This window comes from Alexandromys fortis, unplaced genomic scaffold (assembly GCF_014885135.2).
Source record: "Alexandromys fortis isolate MF-2015 unplaced genomic scaffold, M_Fortis_MF-2015_v1.1 scaffold_23, whole genome shotgun sequence".
NCBI classification, from domain to species: domain Eukaryota; kingdom Metazoa; phylum Chordata; class Mammalia; order Rodentia; family Cricetidae; genus Alexandromys; species Alexandromys fortis.
Window position 1 is genome coordinate 8,249,523 of NW_026067907.1, and position 21,418 is coordinate 8,270,940.

The following is a 21,418-nucleotide window of genomic DNA, read 5'->3' on the forward strand; positions in this document are numbered from 1 at the left end:
ATATAATGTATACTAATATTACAATATCAAACTGTTATTTAATCTTTGGTTAAAACCAGTTTGTAAATTCTCAGATATGATTTCATAAAGTAGATAACTCACAGGTAACTAGTTGTTTACTTTTCCTGTTGTGAAAACACCTTGAAAAAAGCAACTGAAAAGGGAAGGGTATATTTTGGCTCACAGTTAGAAGTATAGTCTGTTATGCTGGGGCAGTCAAGCAGCAGGAGCTTGAAGCAGCTGATCATATTGTGTCTACATCCAGGAAGAAGAGCATTGAATGCTCGTAGTCAGCCCAGGGAGTGGTGCTGCCCACAGTGGGCACATCTTTGTACCTCAGTTAATCTAGTCAAGATAAGCCCCCACAGGCATGGCTAAAGGCTCTTTCCCCCAGTGATTTCAAGCTGATAATTGAGACTAACCATCATATCTAAAATAACATGTTTTTTATATAATATTTGCAAAAGCTTTTTTAAAAAAATAATTGTGTCAAGAAAAAGCATATGGCTTTTCACCCAAGGAAAATAACTAAGCATTTGCTCATAGTTTATGGAAATATAGCGAGAAAAGCATTCTTAGAATGCCTTACCTCAGTAAGCTACCTCTTATCTCACTGTGATGCTTTGTACCTTAGTTGTGGGGAAAATCATCCCATCTTTATTTGTGCATTCTCATAGATTCTCTAAAAAACAAAAAATACTCATTTGGAAGTACCAAACTCATTTAGGTTTCAACACAATCATGTTTTACTATTCTAAATAATGAGTCCTAGGATAATAGAGTGAAATGGACACTGGATTTTGTTGGCCTGAGGTTGGACTGGGTAGATTATCATTCTGAAAGAGACAGAGGTCACAAGTTCAAGACCCTTGTGGGCTAGCAATCTTCCTTTTTCTTTTTAGCTGACTGCCTGCATGCTGAGTCCATGAAAGAACATGGGTGGTGGCCTGCGGGGTCAGGCTGGAAGGCGCTGTGCTTACGTGGCCTCCTGTCCTCTGTGTCACCTGCAGGCCTCATCTGCCTGCTTTCATGGGAGACAAAGCAAGAAGGAATCTCCATTTTAAAAGTCAGAGAATGTTAAGTGCAGGGAAAGGAGGCCGAAACCAAGATGGGAAAGCTGGCAGATGTCTGTGACGATGAGTCAGGACTTGACAGCCATCCAGGAGCTGCCTGCCCCCAGGCAACTGCTTGGAGCAAGGAAGGAGATTGGTTTTATGCTGCCCTGGCGTTTCCAGAGCGTCCTTTTGGGGGCACTCAGGTACAGCTGCTGGGCCTCTTGTCTTCCAGCGTCAATTCTGGCTTCTGTTGATTCTTAGCTGAAGCTGTGGGGGTTCCTTCAGGGGAGGGTGGGTAGGTGGGTGGGAGGGTGCACGCGGCACTCCGGATCACTAAGAGAGGTGAAGAGTTGCTGTTTGGAAATGGGCCCTTTGTGCCACACACCTGTGCCAGCCCTTTGCCCACTTGCTGAATCCTTCCCAGGGGAGTGATGGGTGAAGTCTCGGGGTCACACGGATGCAGAGTCGGAATTCCACACTGGTAGTGCATGGGGTCTTCAACACTTGAGCTCGGGCCAAGACGAAGATGGCCCTTTCCACAACAGCCACCTGCCTCCATTCCTGACTTTCCTCCTTTACACGAGAAGAAAACCGAAAACCTTTGGCTCACTATTCTTTGGTCGCCTATTAAAAACTAACAAAAATCCATTTATTGTTTATTTGTTTGGATTAAAAATATCTAAAACGACCACATAAAAGACCAATAACTTTTGCTAAAATTATTTCCCCTTGCTGTTGTAGAGAATGCCCTATTTTTCCCACACACATGATTAGGAAGGTTTTTTATTTTTATTTTTTTAAAGCACTCCTGAAATTGTCTATAATCTCCTTCTTATTTTTCCTCATTTGCAGGTTGTTAGTCTGAGAGAGTTAGTGGTGGTCTCAGTGGTGGCTCCTGTCACCTGCAGCTTCTGTTCTCTGTGCCATTGCTGGTAATGTTCTTTGCATCCCTAGACATCTGTCAGCCGCTGATGAAGTGAATTGGCTAGAGAAAGGGCTGGACCTTGTTCACCGTGCAGAAAAAGCAATCATTAGGATTGTGAAATCAAATGCACGGTGGAAGCATATTAATCTACGCTGGAAACATGATTGGAGCCACAGGCGGAATCCTGGATCGTAATTTAGGAAGCCCTTCGGATGCTTGACGTGAGATGGTGCCAAGAATTTGTATCTCAACTTCCAGGGGTGGTGGAGTTTTCTGGAAGGAGTTGGAAACCAGCTAGCTTCTTGTCTCTTCTGTGCATGGTTAAACACACCAGGGCCTCTCCAGGGAAGGCAAGGCTAGGCAGGCAGGAAGCTTGCAAGGTATCTTCTCCCAGGAGGTGTTGCTGAGGCGGCTTGTTGAGACTCTGCAAGCAGGAGCTCAAGCCCGCTGTCCTCATGGGTGCAGCTCAGTGCTGCTGTCTTTTATGTACACAACATTGACCCTTTCCTCTAGTCCAGAGTGAAAGCTTGGAGTAGTATTAAGTTAGCTGGCAAATCTAAGTACTTCCCTGCAGAAAAGTAGGATTTGGCTCTGGTTTCTTCAGAAGGAGCTGTGGTCTTTAGGCTGACCCCACCTTCCGTCCTCTGTCTCCTGGGCACTACCTCCAGTCCAGGATGTTCACAACACTCACTTTTTTTCAGAATAAGTTTCTTCGTCCAGTGCTGAAGCAGGTCTGAGGTTCTAGGTGGTTCTGAGGGCAGGAAGAGGGGGCACCAGGCGTCATTTGTTCATAAGACTTTTGTAAGACTGTGGGTGAATGAAATGGGTGATTTCAAGGGAACATTTATTTAATGACCCCATTAGAACTTGAGTGACTGAGAGTTTTTTATATTGATTTCCTGGTTTGTATGAGATGGGTTCAAACCTACAATGACCTACCCTTGGATGTGAGCCAGGCTGTACCATGAAGGGGGGCTTCTGACCTTCTGCAGTGAGTGGTGCTAGGTGGTTCAGGGGACACGTTTTCCTGTAGACACCAGCAGACAACATCTGCCCCCATCCATGCATGGTACCCTGCTGAGGTTTGGCCTTTGGTCTGTGTCCCGCGCATCTCCTGTGTTGCTCACTGCACAATTCCCTAGTATACATCAGTTTTGGCTCTTCTCTTCTCTTCTCTTCTCTTCTCTTCTCTTCTCTTCTCTTCTCTTCTCTTCTCTTCTCTTCTCTTCTCTTCTCTTCTCTTCTCTTCTCTTCTCTTCTCTTCTCTTCTCTTCTCTTCTCTTCTCTTCTCTTCTCTTCTCTTCTCTTCTCTTCTCTTCTCTTCTCTTCTCTTCTCTTCTCTTCTCTTCTCTTCTCTTCTCTTCTCTTCTCTTCTCTTCTCTTCTCTTCTCTTCTCTTCTCTTCTCTTCTCTTCTCTTCTCTTCTCTTCTCTTCTCTTCTCTTCTCTTCTCTTCTCTTCTCTTCTCTTCTCTTCTCTTCTCTTCTCTTCTCTTCTCTTCTCTTCTCTTCTCTTCTCTTCTCTTCTCTTCTCTTCTCTTCTCTTCTCTTCTCTTCTCTTCTCTTCTCTTCTCTTCTCTTCTCTTCTCTTCTCTTCTCTTCTCTTCTCTTCTCTTCTCTTCTCTTCTCTTCTCTTCTCTTCTCTTCCCTTCCCTTCCCTTCCCTTCCCTTCCCTTCCCTTCCCTTCCCTTCCCTTCCCCTCCCCTCCCCTCCCCTCCCCTCCCCTCCTCTCCTCTCCTCTGTCTTTCCTGGTGTTCCAGATCCATGAGAAACAAACTGTTCTGTGTAGCCAGATTCTTAAAATGCTTCTTCCTTCCTCAACTTACTCAAACCTCTCCACCTACCTCTGTGCCATGTGAATTGAGACTTCTGGTTCTCAAACATCTGGCCCCTCCAAACCCCCAGTCCTCCTCTGTCTTGCAAACTCCCTGCTCCTTAGAATCCTGTGCCATCTGGCGTCTCATCTTGCCCTTCCCACTACTGTCCATGTGTGCAGACACTGGACACAGTCCTTCACTCTTGGAGGTTGAGCTTCTAGCTCAGCTTGCAGCTCTGCGCCTGGCTTTGTATTATTCCGGTAAACGCTAACTCCTTCTCATGTCGATGAACCAGCTCTTTTGGGCCAATCTTATCATCCCTGTGATGTTTTTCATCCCCTATTCATACAGTTCTCCTTCAGCTTTATCGCCTCCAGAAGAGGTGCCAACTCCTAGTATTTTCTTTCCAAGAAGCAGCCCTTATTTTTATAAACTTTTAAATCGAGATATGCACATGACTGAATTCAACCTCATGAAGACTTTTAATTACTGGGTCCAACGTTTTCTCTGGCCATTGGCCCTCTTCACATTTAACATTTCTTTCCACTTGGAGCCAGACTGCATTATCTACCACCATAAACACTGCCTAGGAAACACAGATATCCATAGTCCTGTTTGCCAACTCTGGAAAAAACCCTAGACTTAGTAATGTGACTTCCACCTTGGACACTGTGGTGGTTTGCATGGGAATGGATCCCATGGGCTCATACGTTCAGATACTTGGTTCCTGGTTAGTAGAATAGTTTGGAAAGGATTAGGAGGTGTGGCCTTGCTAGAGTGGGTGTGGTCATGTTGGAGGAGCTGTGTCAGTGAAGGTGTGCTTTGAGGTTCCAAAAGATGCAGGAGTGTGTCAGGATGGCCGAGTGGTCTAAGGCGCCAGACTCAAGTTCAGCTTCCCAAAAGATGCAGGAAATTCCAAGGGATTTTTCTCTCTGCTTTGTGCTTGTAGATCAAGATGCAAAGTCTCAGCTACTGCTCAACACCACACCTGCCTGCCTGCCTGCAAGATGCTATGCTCCCTGCAACATGACAGACATGAACTTCTATCCATCTGAAACCATGAGCCTTAGATAAACCCTGCTATAAATTGCCTTGGTCATGGTGTTTTAGCGTAGCCATAGAAAAGCAACTAATATGAGCACACACCCTGAACTTGGGTGCTCTTCACTGAAATGGCACAGCTGACCCCACACTTAAAATGAGCTTTAAAGCGTCCCTGTGGTTTCATCCCGTTTCTCTGGCAGCATGTTGTCTTTCTTCCCAATCTGCTCATGTGTCACTGCCTTTCCACTTCATCTTCCTCTGCTCCCTGATCACCCTGCAAGGAATCTATGCTATGCTCTTTCTCCTTCATTCCCTGACTTCAGTTTTGTATTTCTCTAGACAGTATATATCACAGAGGATACATACTGAACATGTCTATGTATATGTGACAGAGCTTATTTTTCCCAGTCTGAAGTGACGCTGTGACGCTGTACCTCTATCCCTATAACCTAGAATGATTCACAGCACACAGTAGGTCCTCAGGATGGTTCTTTCCTATCTTCCTTCTAATGAAAGGAAAGAAGGAGTGGAGTTTGCTTTTCTAGGACACAGACATCAATATTACGGAGATGTAGTATGTTGCCATAACTAATCAGGGTAATATTAATTTTGATTATTGCTTGATTAAATTCTAGGAGAATGCAAAGTGGCCCAACTTGCATGCAAATCTAAGGAGATTATTACAGTTGGCTTCGTTCCCTATTAATTACGCAGTGAGTCTGAAACAAATATGGAAACAATTTGCAAATATTGGTGCGAGTCAGAGAGAAGGCTCCATTATCTGAACAGAAGCACTGGGGTAACAATTAGTAGTTCTTTCAATAAGTCTCAGGTTCTCAAGGAAAATGAGGCTCTCGGGGAGATGAATGTGTGGAGGAGCCAGGTAACAACTGGTGCCTGTAACACGGGAAGACTGATTTAGCTTGGCCTTGAGTTAACATTTATATCTGCAATTCTAGAGGCTTACAATATAAGGAATCGAGGAGGCATACAATAACTTTTCAATGGCGCAGAGAAGATTCCAACTGCTGACCCGCCCCAGGCTTTCTCCGGTTTTAAAATCAGTGGTAACAGGCAATGGTCCTCTGCCATACACACATACTGTGATAGCTGATCTCACTGTCAATGTGAAGAGGTCTAGAATTGTCTTGGAGATGGGCTATGGGCATGCCTATGAGGGATTATCTTTGTTACATACATTGAGTTGGGAAGACACAGCCACTATGGGCAGCGCTATTCCCTAGGCCAGGATCTTGCTCTGTGTGAGCAGAAAAAGAGCTGAACATTGGGAAGTACCCATTGTCTCTGCTTCCTGACTGTGGATGCTATGTGAGCAGCTGCTTCCAGCTTCTGCCTCTGTCTCACCTCCCTTCACTCTTGAACTGAATGGCAGAACAAACTCTTTGTCTCGTAAGTCGATTCCATTAAGGTATGGTATCAAAGCAAGAAGAAAAGAAACTTAGACTCATAGAAAACAAAGGCACAGCCCCAGAACTCACTGGCAAAGCTGAGTCATTATGGTTCCATTTGCCTATTGTGTGGACAGGGCTGGCAAGGAGTAGAAATCAGCACGAGACTATCAGGTCAACCGACATGTTGCCAATTATTTAGTTTAAGTGTTGCAAGGACAATTTAACACCAAGACTGACATCCTGGTGTAGACTCTGTAATTTCAAAGAGGATCAGGAAGAGGTACAGTTGTCCTTGATTTCCATGAGGATCACTTTCAGTATTCCCACTGGATACAAAACTTTGGGGGTACTCAAGTCACTGGCTAATACAGAATGGTGTAGTAGTATTATACATAATGTATACGCATCCCATAGTGGACTTTAAATCATTCCCCAATTACTAATACTGTCTAATATAATGCAAATACTATATACATATTTTACTGTGTTTATAAAATTTGTACTAATTTTTATTGTAATGTTTTTGTGTTGATATAAATCAACACACAAGTGTGTATGTGTATGATGTTTTTGGGGGACATACACATGCCACAGTACGTATGTGGAGATCAGAGGACAACCCCGAGTGACAGTTCTCATGTTTCACCTTGTTTGGGACAGGGTCCTTTTGTTGCACATGGCTGCGGTAGCTATCTTGTGCAGGAGGGTGTTCCCCTCTCCTTCTGCTGTAGGGACATAGGGATGAACCATTGTGCCTGACTTTCCATGGGTCCTGGAGACTCAAACTCAGGTTACACTTCTGTGGCAAGTGGCTTTATCTCCCTACCTTATTGTTAGTTCTTTCCCAAATATTTTCAGTCTGTGGTTTGATGAATCTATAGGTATGAACCCAGCAATACAGAAAGCCAATTTGATTTTAATCAGTCAAAAGTTTGAGTGTGTGTGTGTGTGTGTGTACCATCCTTTAGATGTGACATGTTCACCTGCATGTAGAAAGTGGTCGCTCTAAAGTGTAAGTAACACCGTGGGTACAAAGGAGCCTGCATCACACTCACGGGTACATCAGGAATTTCTGTGCCTATTGATGCCGTGGGCACAATTCATCTCCGCGTTTGTTTGTTTGTTCATCTGCCACTCTGCAGCGCCTGCCTACCGCTCCAGCCTTGAGATGAAATGCTCTGGCAGCGAGCAGATGTACCAATTAATAACCTGTCGGGTCTGACGGGTAGAAGAGGGGGAGGTGTCCTCACATGTACCTCTGCCGTGGCTTTCTTCCCTATTTCTGGGTGCTGTGGGTCATGAGACACATGCTGCCTCCCCAGGGAGGGTCCAAGCTGTCTCATTAGTGTCTGTCTTTCCTGACACTGTGATGCGGCCTTTGGAAGCCCGACTCACCTGCTCTTCTCCAAGAATCCGGAAGTGATGGAGCTCTTTAATCAGGGAGTTGGGACAGCCAGCTGTGGGGAAAGGAGAATTAATCACTCAAGTGTCGCTGTCATTCCGTGCGGTAGTTCCTTTCTCATACACAGCTATGACTGCCAACAGCTGGTGCTGATGCTGACGGGGACACGGACGCGCACCTGAGAACACAAGTCTCACCAAGCACCAAGTTGTGCCGGCCAAGGCTTGGGCTCAGACTGTAGCGCTTTGGGAAAGGCCTGTATGTGAACCCAACCAGACTTGTCCCCTGGAATGAGGACTATGACCTGGCCCTAGGGTGTTGTGGTCCTACTGACATTTATAAATGTGCCCTGATACAGAGCTAGGCGCCTGTGGGGCTGGAAGGGGGAAGCCACTGACTGTAGGTGTTCACAGGTTGACCAGGTGGTATTTCCTGGCCACTAGGGCCTGGGTTCTGTTCACTAAGGCTTGGGAATGGAGGCAGAATGACTGGGCATCCTCTCTTCTCAGGTTTGCTGGAGTTGAGGAGATTGCCACTGCTTTCCAGTTCCCTCATCAATCCTGAGCTCCTCGGCTTTCCATTGTCTTCCTTTAGTCCATAAAACAAAAATAAATAAATCATATACGTACATTTAGAGATGTACGCATTTGCAAGTGCTTAGTATCAGCTAGAGCATGTTCTGTCCCTGCCTCCTCAATGGAATTAGGTTCTAGTCATTCATAATATTAACTCCAGAAACAAAACTGATATTAAAAACCTGTTCTTCCGAGATAAGACCAACGGATTGCATAAATTCACTGACATTTCCATTAAGGAAATTGGATCCTATGCAGAACACTCCAGAGAAGCCCTGTGTCAGGTCTCCTTCACTCAGCCCAGGAGGTCAGAAAGCTGTAGGGACTGAGGGGGCTTCTGGGTGAGGGCAGGTTAAGGAAGGACAAGATGTGCCTTCACATAAGCGACGTTGTCCTCAGCACGAGTGTTCTAGAAGGTAGAATAGAGTCACAGTGTAGGCTAGCAATGAGAGGTACCCACACAGGCTGAATATGGACACGAGATTTTAGAGGGAACTTGGGTGATGATGATGGTATGCATCAGTTTGACTAATGTGACACCGGGGGAGGAGGCAAAACAGAACGTTGCTAGCATTTGATTGGTGGGTTGGACATAGGAGAGCTACCCTCACTTACATCACTGAGCAACACACAACCCATCCAGGGCAGTGAGCAGAAGGGGAAGGATGCAGGAACAGATGCCGGGATGGACGCCTTCTGGAAGAGGACACAAACCTTTTCTTGCCCTCAGACCTCAGAGTCCCTGGTATTTATTCCTTTGATCTGGGGCTTGTATCGGGTCCTGCCCCAACTCCTTTAAGCTTTTGTTCTCAAGGTGAATTACACCACACCTTCCTGGTTCTCTGGCTTGAGAGGGCAGAGTGAGATTTCTCAGCTCTCCTACCCACATGCACCAATTCCAATAAACGCCTTCCCATATGTTTTTGTGATGGCCAACTTGTAGTCAACATGACTGAATCTTGAATCAGCTAAGAGAAAAGCCACGGGGAAATTCTGTGAGAGACTTTCTTCATCAGGTTAAATCCTGTGGCCATGGTGAACACGGGAATACATTTTAGTCTTAGATATTATACAGCACCTCATAATGAGAAGGTTGTTCATAAGTGAGGTGATGCAGGGGATTTTGTTGTGTAAGATATAAGGGAAAGTACCGAGGCAAGTATTTTGGTGGCAAACACACACACACACACATTAATTGCCACAGTCATGCCCAATAGCATGGAGGAACTTTGGCTTCTTGTGGTGACGGCTGAGTAACAGCCATCATGGAGCCTTGCCAGCGAGGAAGGCTCAGCCTGAGAGGCTTGTTCATTTCCGGGTTGCTGTTCTGAGGACTGAAGAGTTAGTGAGGGTGGCTGTGCCGTTTGGTTGGCAGTGCAGCTGAGAAGCGCTATAGATTTCCTTGGGATGGTTTTGTTTTCTGAAACCATGACTGAAGGAGCAGAGATGGACAGGATGCAGGGGCTGCATCGCTCAGAATTTATAATCCAAGGTCTCTGCTGGAGTAACAAGAAGTGCCTGAAATTGGCTCTCAACTTCCAGTTCTTCACACTGTGGTGCTCCCGACCATAAAATTGTTGTCATTGCTACGTCATAACTGTAATTTTGTTATTCTTATGAATTCTAATGTAAACATTTGTGTTTTCCAGTGGTCTTAGGTGACCCCTGTGAAAGTGTCATTCTCTCTCCCTCCTCTCAAAAGGGTCTCATCCAGAGGCTAAGAACCACTGGCCAAAGGGAAAGGGGCTGGTAAACTGGGGATCACACACAGTCCAGGGTGGCATGCAGAGATGGAGGACCAGTTACTCAGAACCCTGTTTGTATTTGAGCCTTTTAGCTACACAAGCATAAGATACTGATACCTCAGTTTATATCTAGGAATATTTAAAGATACATTATCATAAAGATTATCTGTTCAATCTAAAAGTTTTGGAATCCTTTTTCTCCTTTATCAGTGGTTGTTGACATCGCTCAAAAATGGGAAGAAAAATGGTCTCAACATTTTGAAACAGAACGTGAAATTAGCTCGTCTTCAGAATTTATATTCTGGCCCTCTCCTAAGACATGAATAAAGGATTGATGTCAATGATAGCTCAAAGATAAACATCCTGAGCAGACGACACAATTACCTTAAGCACCTGCAGGGTACCACAAACTAGCAAACAAGGATGGGTACAGCATATATTAACAAGTGGGTAGAGCCAAGGGTATCTGAGACATGCATGGAGTGATGCCCGTCAGCTGTGCCGAACATGGGGACATAAATATTGGAAGGAACAGATGCGGGCTTAGTGCAAAGACGGAGCCTAACCCCACAGAACGAGAAATGTATGACAGGCACACGGAATGTGTCAGTGCTGGGCAGGGCACGTGAAATTTGTTGGGTAAAATCGTGTCACGTTCTACCGAAAATAGCACAAGGAGAGGAAGTTTTGAAGGACAAGATGCATGCCCGATAGCAAGAAAGACTCACAGAGAATCCACCAGACCTATAATCTTACACAAGGTCACCGTGAGCCTGCAAAGAATGCTTCTGCAAGGCTATATGCTCAGCAGCTGTCTGCCCAACCATGGACTACATGGCCCTATTGGTGATCCCTGTGACGAAGGAGTAGCACCCGCGCTGACTCTCTCCATTTGCCTCAGAGCCTTTCGCTCACCTCAATCTCTAACATGCTCGTTAGTGATGGCACATGCGCTCCCATCGCCACCCTCCGCCTTTCCCAAATAAACTCATTAATCGGCGGGCATTTTTCCTGCACGTTATTTTCGGTTAATGGGGGACAGGAAAATGGGAAGGAGGGAAGGCAGGGAATGTGGGGGTGGGTTCTCAAAACACTGCTTTGTGTCATTCTCCCAACTGCCCCTTCTCAGGTCCTCAAAAGCGCCACCCTCCTTTTCTCTCTTCCATTTCTTCTCTCTGTATTTTTCTTCTTCTCCAATTTTATATTTAAATATCTCTCCTTAGAAATTCAGCAAAAATAAGGCCTGAGGACAGTGACCGTTCCCTTTTACTTGCCCTTGCCTTTCATCCGATTTTCTGGAAAGAAGAGCTTATAGACACAGTCACCATCGAACACAGCGAGGGACACATAACAACAAAGAAATACCAAACCCAGGACTTTATACCTTCTGACCAAAGTCTTGGCCTGATTGGAGTTCTGTTCTGCATCAACTGCCTTTTTTTTTTTTTTTGTGCATGTGTGGCTGCACCTTGCTACCAGAAGCATCTGCTTCTTTATCATAATGTCTGTTTTGAACCGCTGTTTGGAATGCATATAAAAGAGAGCAAGATGCTTTGCAAACACGAGATGGGAAAGTAAGCCTGCACAGTTACTGCTAATGCCATTAGGGCTGTTCCCATATCTAATGCTACTGGTCTTAAAACATTTTCTTTCTCCAAAGAGAAGCAGCTATCATGCCAAGAAGCCATGGTGGGGCTTCTTGTTTTCCAGTTCTGTCATGGAAAGAGCTGGGAGCTACTGCTTCCATTTTTACAGGAATAGTCAAGGAAAACTAAATGTCAAGCACTTTCCTTGGGCCTGTAGAAGAACTGACATCACTGGGTAAGACATCCCCTTACCCATCTTGATAGACAGGTCAGATGTACCAACCTAGGTTGTAAACCTACAGGGAGGATGAGCTGGTAACTCTCATCTGTCCCTAGGGGGAAAGTATAGAGTAGCTAGGGGTAAGAAACATCCTGGGGTCCAATCACCTGTGGACTTTTCTGGTCTGTACTTCCAGAAGTTTCTGACAGTGTCCTATGACTTTTTATAACAAAGGTCGGCTCTTCTGTGAAAAGGACTCAGATCTCCCATCCCCCTAACCTGTCTGTCTCTACCAGAGATGGGGGCAGTCAGCAAGAGTAAAGGCTTCCTGGAAACAGAGATCCCTGCATCCATGGATAAGGACTGGGTATCACTGCAGAGGTTATTTTGAAGATCATAGTCCCAAGTAACAGCCCCTCTCAGAGACTGAAAGACAGACCCACAACTGGAGGGTTTAACCCAACCCCCTTCACACCCTGTCACAGAATTAAGAGAATTCCAATAGACCAACAGTGGATCCAGCTACAAGAGCAGCATTGCATTCCATGAAGGAAAAGGGCTTAAGAGTTCCAGAGGCAGACTGGGGACATAGCTCAGTGGCAGACCACTTGCTAGCATGCAAGAGACCTTTGGGTCCGTACAGCTCCCTAACAAAAAAAAAAAAAAAAAAAAAAAAAAAAAAAAAAAAAAAAAAAAAAAAAAAAAAAAAAAAAAAAAAAAAAAAAAAAAAGAAGCCCCAAAAAACCAACCAATGAATGAACGAACAAATGAGTGAACCAAGCAACCAAAAGAATCAGAGGAATCTGAAACCTCTGCTGCTTGCAGGTATAACCTACACTGACCATAGACTGAGTCCTCTGCAGTTTAACACACACGGTCACATCAAAGACCTAGACACCTCAATACCCAGTTCTCCCATGTTTCAGTGAAAAATTGAAGACATGCTAACAGGCAGGAAAACAAACAAACAACAAGAAAACCCACAGCACAAAGAGACACAGCAAACATCAGAGAGTGACTTAGGTAGGATACCGATGTTGGAATTTCAACAAAGATTAATATAGCAAGTGCTAATGAAAAAGTGGACGGCACAAAACCAGATACGACATGAGGGCAGAGGTGGAGGCTGAGGGCAGAGGTGGAGGCTGGGGGCAGAGGTGGAGGCTGAGGGCAGAGGCGGAGGCTGAGGAGGGACGAGCACCATGATGAAGGAAAGAATGTTTGGATGAGCAGAAGTTTGAAGGAAGTCCAAAGAGACTTGCCCAATTGAAATGGAAAGAAAAATAGGAGCATCTAAGAACCACAAGAACATCTCCAAATTTTACAAAGGCAGGAACGACCACAAAGAGAAAATTCTCTCCTTCAGGTCAAGATGGTGAGGCCCTGGCCTGAGTGGAGTTGATGTTGCAGACGGGCAGGTCAACCACCCGGCCAAGGGACTGTCCCTCAGGAGTGTTCCTCTCCACTTAGGCCAGGGAGTCCACTCTCTTGACTAAAGGCAATGGTTTTCTCTTAGGGGCTGTCACTGCTGCTGGGACACAAAGATGAACATTCGCGTCACTCTAAAGCCACACAGAGAAGAAAAACACCTCAGCAGAGATACGTCAAATGACGAGCGAGTGCTTCCTAGGGCTAGTGACACACTCCATTTGTTGCCCTCCTCATTTCTGCAGCTACACACTTGAGGAAGAGACTTACGGAATGAGTGGTTTCCTTGGCTGACCAGTCCAGAGGATACGGCCTATTGTGGTGGGAAGTCATGGCCACAGGAACATGGGGCTGTTGCTTGTACTGCCCCATTGCCAGGAGACAGCGAATCGGGGATGATGGGCTCAGCTCACATTGTCCTTTTCATTCGGTCTAGAACCCCAGCTAGGATGCAGTCTTCACACCTCAGCTAAGGGCAGAGCACTTGGGGATGCACATGGCTACCATTCAGTCCCCAGTCCTTTCTTTTCCAGTTCTCAGTGTCAGCGGTGAGCTTTGTGACAAGTGACCAACATCCAGCAAAGCAATCATTTATATGCATGCAACACAGAGAGGGACATAGGAAATATGGAGGGGGCTGTGGCGGTCTGGACGGGAATGACCTCTATAGATTCATACATTTTAAAACTTGGTCCCTAATTTTTAAAGAATTAGACGGTGGAGCCTTGTTGGAGGAATCACATCACTGGGGGCAGGCTTTGAGGTTTCAAGAGACTAGTGTCAGCCAGGCGGTGGTGGCACATGTCTTTAATCCCAGCACTCGGATGGCAGAGGCAGGCAGATCTCTGGGATCTCTGTGAGTTCGAGGCCAGCCTGGTCTACAAGAGCTAGTTCTAGGACAGGAACAAAAAGCTACGGAGAAACCCTGTCTCGAAAATCCAAAGAGAGAGAGAGAGAGAGAGAGAGAGAGAGAGAGAGAGAGAGAGAGACTAGTGTCATCCTCTCTCTGTCTTCCTCCTCCCCACCCCCGTCATCTATCTTATCAAGATGGAAGTTCTCAGCTACTGCTGCAGCACTATGCCTGTCTACCTGCTGCCTGTTCCCTGATATAATAGTCATAGACTCTAAGCCCCTCAAACTGTAAGCCCTAAATGAGTTCTTTCTTCTGTAGTTTTCCTCAATCCTGGTGTCTTATCACTGCAAGAGAAAAGTAATCAAGATCGGAGCCTTAGCTCGGAAGGGGAAGGAGGGACAATACAGAATGAGAGAGAGGGAAGGGCAAATCACACTGAGGGTGTTTGAAAAAGCCCTACATTAGCGTACTATTTTGTACTTACCTAAAATTGCAAAATATATGCATATACATACATACAAATACATCTTACATACATATATAAGTATATATACAAACACATGCATATGCAAATATATGTTTATATATGTAAATATATATAAACAAATCAAGTTATGACACTTGGGCTGGCATACTGGCAACCAGTACTAGGTGTGAGAAATCTCTGTTAAAGTTGTTGGCCAGAGTATCTAAAGAGACTCCCAAAACAATATAGACTATTACTGCTGTACTTAGTTGCCTCCCAGAGATCGAAGGTAAATGCTTAGTGTTGAAGGCATCACACACTTAAGAAGCAGACCTTGGATGACTTAGGCTGGATCTGACTGGAAAGTCCCCTTTCTGAAGGTGGTATGGAAGCTGCTAAGGGAGGGGGTAAATACCAGGTCTACCCAGTGGTGATGCCTGTGAACCACAACAATAACCAGCACAGACGGGTATTCCTAAAGGCGCAATAGTGGCTGTCATAGCTTGGCAGTAACCAACGGTTGTCTAATGGTATTTAAAGCTTGGTCAGCAGGAGGAAAACCTTGCCTGGTACTGGAAACCTAGCCAACTACTCAGGGCTAGTAAAGCCATGGATCTTAGAGGGAACCTATGATTTCTACTTTACTGGACCAGTGTAATTTATAACTGCATTCTAGAAGAATGCTTGTACACACAAACACACATAGCTCTTATCCTTCATCAAAAAAAACTTTGCTTTGCAGCACACAAAGACCATCAGAGAAAGCCACAGCTCATTCAAATGCAGTGAACAACTCCTGAATCTAAGTTCAGGGAACGTCTTTGAAGAAGTTGTGGAAAGGCTGTAAGAAGTCAGAGGGCCAGGAAGTCTGCTGTGAGATTTTGTCTTTTAGAAACACAAAGTCACATTCATAATAGTTTGGCAAATATGACTGCCTAAACAAGACCTGCACAGATACAACAGTCATGCCTATGCAGAAGGGGAACAATCTCACAGGGCCCCACCCCCAGATGAAGGGCTATGGGTAGAATCAGTCTTTCCTAAAGATTATTCCCCCAAATTAGAAATCTAATCCAAGTGTTCACTCCTGCAATAAGTGTACTCAAGTAACACCGAGTGGACTTAGCAGGCTATATTTAAATATTTATGTATATGTGTGTATATAGATATATATCAATATTAATAAAAAAAGAGGCCCTCAGTATCAATTTGAGAGGGAATGGGAGTTTGGAGGGAGGAAAAGTGGGAGGGATTGCATGTAGAAAGGGAAGGGAAATGTTGTAATTACATTTTAATTAAGAAATTAAAAACAACAGATCGTATATGCTTAGGAAGATATACTTATTATATTTGAAGTCACTGTCTTCTAATTGCAAACAAGAGCTTCAAAAAGCACATGGCTTTGTATGACTGACAGTTCGGGCCCAGGAGAAAGAGAGTAAAAAGTCTATTTGTCCTGTCGGTCAGTATCTTAATATCTCAGGACTTATTTCATACCACTTGGCATATGTGTATGGCATGTGCCATGTGTGTGCATGTGCTATGCATGTGTGTGCACACATTTCCTTATGGGAACAACAGAGCTATTCTCACAAGAGGGGGCCGAGGCCAGGCCTGTAGAGGAGATGCGGAGTGGAGCCACTGTGATGGACAGTCGCTCAGTTCATTGTCAGAATGTCAAAAGGGCTTTCCTAATGGAGCCACGAAACTGCCAGATGCAATCTAGAGATTCAGTTGATATCAGCGACAATCAGATTGAAATTGCGGATTTCAGACTTGCTGCCATTTAATTGCTCAGCGATTAGAGACAGATTACGTAACCCACAGCAATGTTCTGAGCAGTGACGGCTCCTGCACTTGGACTGACCTCTCCTTCGGCACGGAGTTACTGCTCTCAGCATTCCCGACAGACCGCCTGACAGACTGTTTCCATGCTCCACAGACTGGGGTCAGAGGTCTCCTAACAAAGTGTTCTTAGGGTTGGAAAGATTTTTTTAGACACACGTTCTAGATGTGGAGTGACTAAAGGCCAGGCCATTCCTTTTATGCACCCATCCCGTGTCTCTTTCCTGGGACAGACATGCACCTGCAGTCATCGAGATGGAATGCTCACATGGGAAACACCAGATGCTCGCCTCCCTTCCCTTATCTGCCTCTTAGGCTTGATCTTGGTGTGAGCAGCAGGTGAGATGTGGTGGCCAGGATGCCCTCTTGCTGTGTTGATACCCCACAGCTGGTCCTGTTTATGAAGCGCACTGCTTTCAAACCTCCTGTAAATCCTGAGCTGATAGCTGGAACCACCCTGGCAGAGCTCGGGCCGGTGAGCACAGAACACGTCACCACAGAGTTAGAGACCATTACAAAGTGGTAAACAGGAAGACTCCCTTCCCATTCTCGTACTATACACTTAGACAAGAGCTTCCTGGAGACCCTCTCCTCAGCTCAGAGGCGGCACCAGAAGATTTGGGAACAATCCTCCTGCCACAAGTTTCTTACTACACATGAAAATTCACTCCCTGCAGCTTCCCAGCTCCTGAAGCTTGAGACTGCCCCACCCTCTCTTGTCTCCTTGGGTTGCTGAGGTTTGCTGGTCTTTGATGAAGAGATTACACAAGCCACGTACAGTTTTCATGGGGGTTTCCCCACAGGATTTGAAGGAATAAACTCATTTTTCTCTTGCTCAGCTGTCTTTGGTTAAAGGGGTGTGTTGATTTGTGTGTTTTTGAGGGGTGAGGAGAGATGTTTCTTCCCTGATAGCAGCAACGTCTTCTGTCTGAATATTCAAAAGTTCTAAATGACAATCATTGGACGTGTTTTTGGCTTTGGTAAACACATCTGCAGGAATGTGTGAAGGATAACCACACTTTTCTTTCCTTCCCAGACTTCTCGCAGGCTGCATCTCATTGCTGCTGGACTGCACAGCCAGACCCGGCCCTGGCTTGGCTCTCTATTTCATGACTACTACTTCCTACTCCTGGCTCCCTCCAGGCTTCCCACACACCTGTAGCTATGGGTCCAGTCCCATCCCCATCATCCCCCAAAACACACACACACACACACACACACACACACACACACACACACACACACACGCCCAGACTGGCCACTGCTTTCAGGAAAGGAGAGCCAGGTAAGGATTTCGGGGCTGTATGTGGTGAGATTAAGAAGGGTTTCTGAGGGAGACTTGAGAGTCAAGGTCTGAGGGGCTCACAGGAGGGGCCTTATTCCTTAGGTACCCGCTGTGGTGGCCTCTGCCCATTGCTGCTCTTTTCCATCAGCTTGCAGAATCTTGCATTAGCTCAAATGCCCCTTCTGTCAGTGCCTCTCCGTCTTTTCAGTGCCCTTTCTCCTCACACCGCCCAACCGCTGCTCTGCCTGCAGCCCTCGGCGGTCCTTCCGGTTCTCTCCACAGTTACTAGACCACCATGGCAGAGCCACTGAGCCCAGCTTGTCTCTGGCTATCAGCTCAATATGGCATGGTCAGCTGTCATGTTAATGTCAAGGATCCCCAAGGCAGGCATATCCGCTCACTGGCCAATGAGACCCTCTGTACTCTTTACTTGCTTCTGGGGGTCCGAAGTGGTTCTTAAAAGTGTTCCATTCCTATATTTCTTCATAAATGCTCACACCGGTTTTATTTGTATTTTTTTTTTTGTTATAGGTCGTGGCTAAAATTCACATCGAACTCATCGATTTCCAAACCTTAGATTCAGTCTTTCCTCACTTAACGAAGTTTAGACAGACTTTCTTTCTCTCTCACTCTGGAATCTGCTTTCTTTCACTTCAGTCCTTTTAAAGCGCCTCCCACTGACTGTAATTTCACACATGGGTTCTTTGGAGGCCTGTCAGCCTTAGCAGGTGTGTGTTCCCCACTCTACCCTCACTTTGCAGACACACAGTTTCCCCTCAGAGCATATGTTCTGAACACAATGCTTTGTTTTGCTCAGGGAAACAGGGGCATGGCCACCAGGAAGCAATTCTGCTGATACCGTGCTCTTTCCTTGGTGGGGCCTGTCCTGCTAGCTCTCTTTGCCTCTTTTCTCTTGAACTGGATCCAATTTTAAGCCCCGTTTTGCTGTCCTTTGTTATCTGACTTGGTTGTTCCTCTCCTGCTGACTTGGCCTATGACCACGCTCACACAAGCTCAGTGCTCTTTGGTTGTAGTTTCCATTGCTATTTGTCTCCAGAACCTTTGCATCTGCTGAACTCAGTGCAGATAAAAACACATTGCAGGCATGCATGGCATTAAAGTGAACCGTGTTTTCTTTTCACTTCATCTCATGGCAGTAGGACCGGAACCTAAGGCTTCACACATGCAGTGCTCAGTTATGTCTCTAGTAAAAACAGGTCTTAAATGTTGAGATGGATTCTCGCCAAGTTGTCCAGGTTGGTCCTGAGCTCAATCTGGGATCCTCCTGCCTCAGTCTTCTGAGCAATCTCCTGAACTAGCTAAATTAGATACTTAAGAATATGAAGATAGATTTCAATTTAAAAAATGGCAACTTTGAAAGTGTTCTCTATTTCAGTCAGCAACGATAACCCCACATCCTTTCATTTCATTCTCATTCCACGACATCTTTAAGTCGTCTAGCTTGAATGCTCCTCTGTGAGCCACCTTGGAAGGTCTTGACTCATTCCTGTGGAATCATTGATAAATCAACTTAAAGCAACAACCCAAGGAACAGAACCTGGAGGGATTAACCCCACCCCAAGCTTTCCAGAGAGCCTCTGCTGACTTTCCTCAATTGCTGTGCTGGAAATAAGGCTAAAGCCATTTGGAAAATACATTCCATTGAAAAGTTAAAACTTGCTTGGGCCTTCAATCCCTCCTCCCTCGCCCCCATTTTAATTTCCTTGCAAGTCACCCCAGGAGCAATTGTGATATCCTCTGGGTTCAATGGAACACCAGGAGCTCCCAGGCTTGGGATAGAAATGGAAATGGATCCAGCTCTCTGATGTGCTGCTGGCCCCGGTCACATGACCCAGATGATCTACATTTGCAGATCACCGCTGTTTGGTGTGCAATGCTTTGAAGATGAATTTCTCTCTTGGCTGCAGCTTAGAGTCCCTGATGGAGGATTGGCAATGACAGTTACCATCTATTCTTCCCTGAAGGACAACTTTGAGCTGGAATCCAGCTGACAGAAAAATGATAAGAAAAATAAGTGGCCATCTGAGGTGATCAAAGTCAGCCAAGCAAACCAGGATGCCTCTGGTTAAATGGGTGGGGCTGGCTGCAAGGGTGAGGGTGGGGAAGGCTGCATGAGTGGGGCAGGCCACATGGGTGGGGCTGGCCGCATGGGTGGGGCTGGCTGCATGGGTGGGGCTGGCTGCATGGGTGGGGCTGGCAACATGGATAGGCCATATGGGAGCCCATGGGAGCCTTGTAAATGCAGGTAGGTGAGGTTGGTTAGAGTCTCCATGCACTTGGTTGAAACGGCCATTTCTGATTTAGTTGAGAGTGGGACACAGAGGAATCTGGGGACAATTCACTCAGGTGTCTAGACTAAGCAACAGTAAAAAGCAACAGGAGGACTGTATAATTGGATTCAAAGCATTGATACTTTGTTCAATAAAGCCAAGCCTATCTTAATAATTCTTGTCTGCTGATAGCTTCAGGTTTACATTGTAAAGAAGAGTTATTCATTCCTTTTCAATAGGCGGTGCTTGACGAATCTCAAGATCCATCCTAGACCAGTGAAGAGTCTTGGAGTAGACACCTTTCACCCAGCCATGCATTCCTGGATACACATCCGAGGCGAACGCGTAGCTGCACAAGAAGAGGTTGGACTGCAGCATTGTTTTGTCATAAGAGCAACCACAAAAGAAGCAGCAGCAATATCCGTCAATAGAGGAGAAAAGCATTCAGCAAATGCCTGTGCGACAGCCACTTAGTGCCAGCTGCTAGAGGACCTGGATTATATCAGTCGGAGAAAATGAAAACAGTCAGAGGTTCCCGGTGGGACGTGTGCTCTAAAGGAGGAAGAGACAAATAGAGCAACAGTCTTTGCAGTGCTGGGAACTGAACCCAGGGCTCATTCACCAGGCGGATACTACCTGACTTAGAGCCCCAGAGCCAATGGGTACCTCTGTAATGTAATTTTAGGAGGGCATGAGCGTAATGCAGAGGAAGAAGTGAAATGCTGTTCTAGGGTACGAGCGCAGGGCAGGAGGAGGGATGCAAGCGCAGGGTAGGAGGAGGGATGCAAGCGCAGGGCAGGAGGAGGGATGCAAGTGCAGGGCGGGAGGAGGGATGCAAGCGCAGGGCAGGAGGAGGGATGCAAGTGCAGGGCGGGAGGAGGGATGCAAGCGCAGGGCAGGAGGAGGTGTGCGAGGACCTGGTGAGGTGGATCAGTGGCGAAGAGTTTTGCTGCTACTCTTGCAAAGAACCCGATTTTGGTTCCTAGCCCCCGTGTCATGTGGCTCATGTACCTGTAACCCTAGCTCCGGGGCATCTGATGCTCTCTGCTGGATTCCTCATGTACCCACACATATGTGGCAATACTTATACATACATAGATACTTAGAGAAAAAGGCGTAGGAAACAGAAATCTTGTTGAGAAAATGACATGTGAGCAAAGGCTTTTGGGAAGAGCGTTAATATGAGTTAGAGTGAAATGCATCAAAATATATAAATGTCAAGGCCATAAAGTGGAGCAAACAAGCTGTAACAACCTATCCATAATGTTTATGTGCATGTAAAAAACTCTAAACAGCACGGGTACCCACACTGAGACAACAGTATCATGTCTGCGAATGCAAACACGCATCAGAGTCCCTCAAATTCAGGAGGAGGGGGAAGAGGAGCAGGGAAGTTGAAGGCTTCCCCAGGAAGGCTCCAATTCTGCCTTTAGAGTGTAGAACAACCATTAAAAGCTAAACAGTGAGCACAA

At 45.9% G+C, this 21,418-nt stretch overlaps 1 protein-coding gene across 2 annotated transcripts in view; it reads right to left on the bottom strand.

The window, feature by feature from the left end:
• The window catches only part of Prkn (parkin RBR E3 ubiquitin protein ligase), a 1,135,485-nt gene that overhangs the window by 181,414 nt on the left and 932,653 nt on the right, over positions 1 to 21,418 (bottom strand). For both annotated transcript variants that reach the window (XM_050135903.1, XM_050135902.1), the window contains exon 8: positions 7,646 to 7,707. In XM_050135903.1, the coding sequence (XP_049991860.1) occupies positions 7,646 to 7,707 (62 nt within the window). The remainder of the gene's footprint in view (positions 1 to 7,645; positions 7,708 to 21,418) is intronic.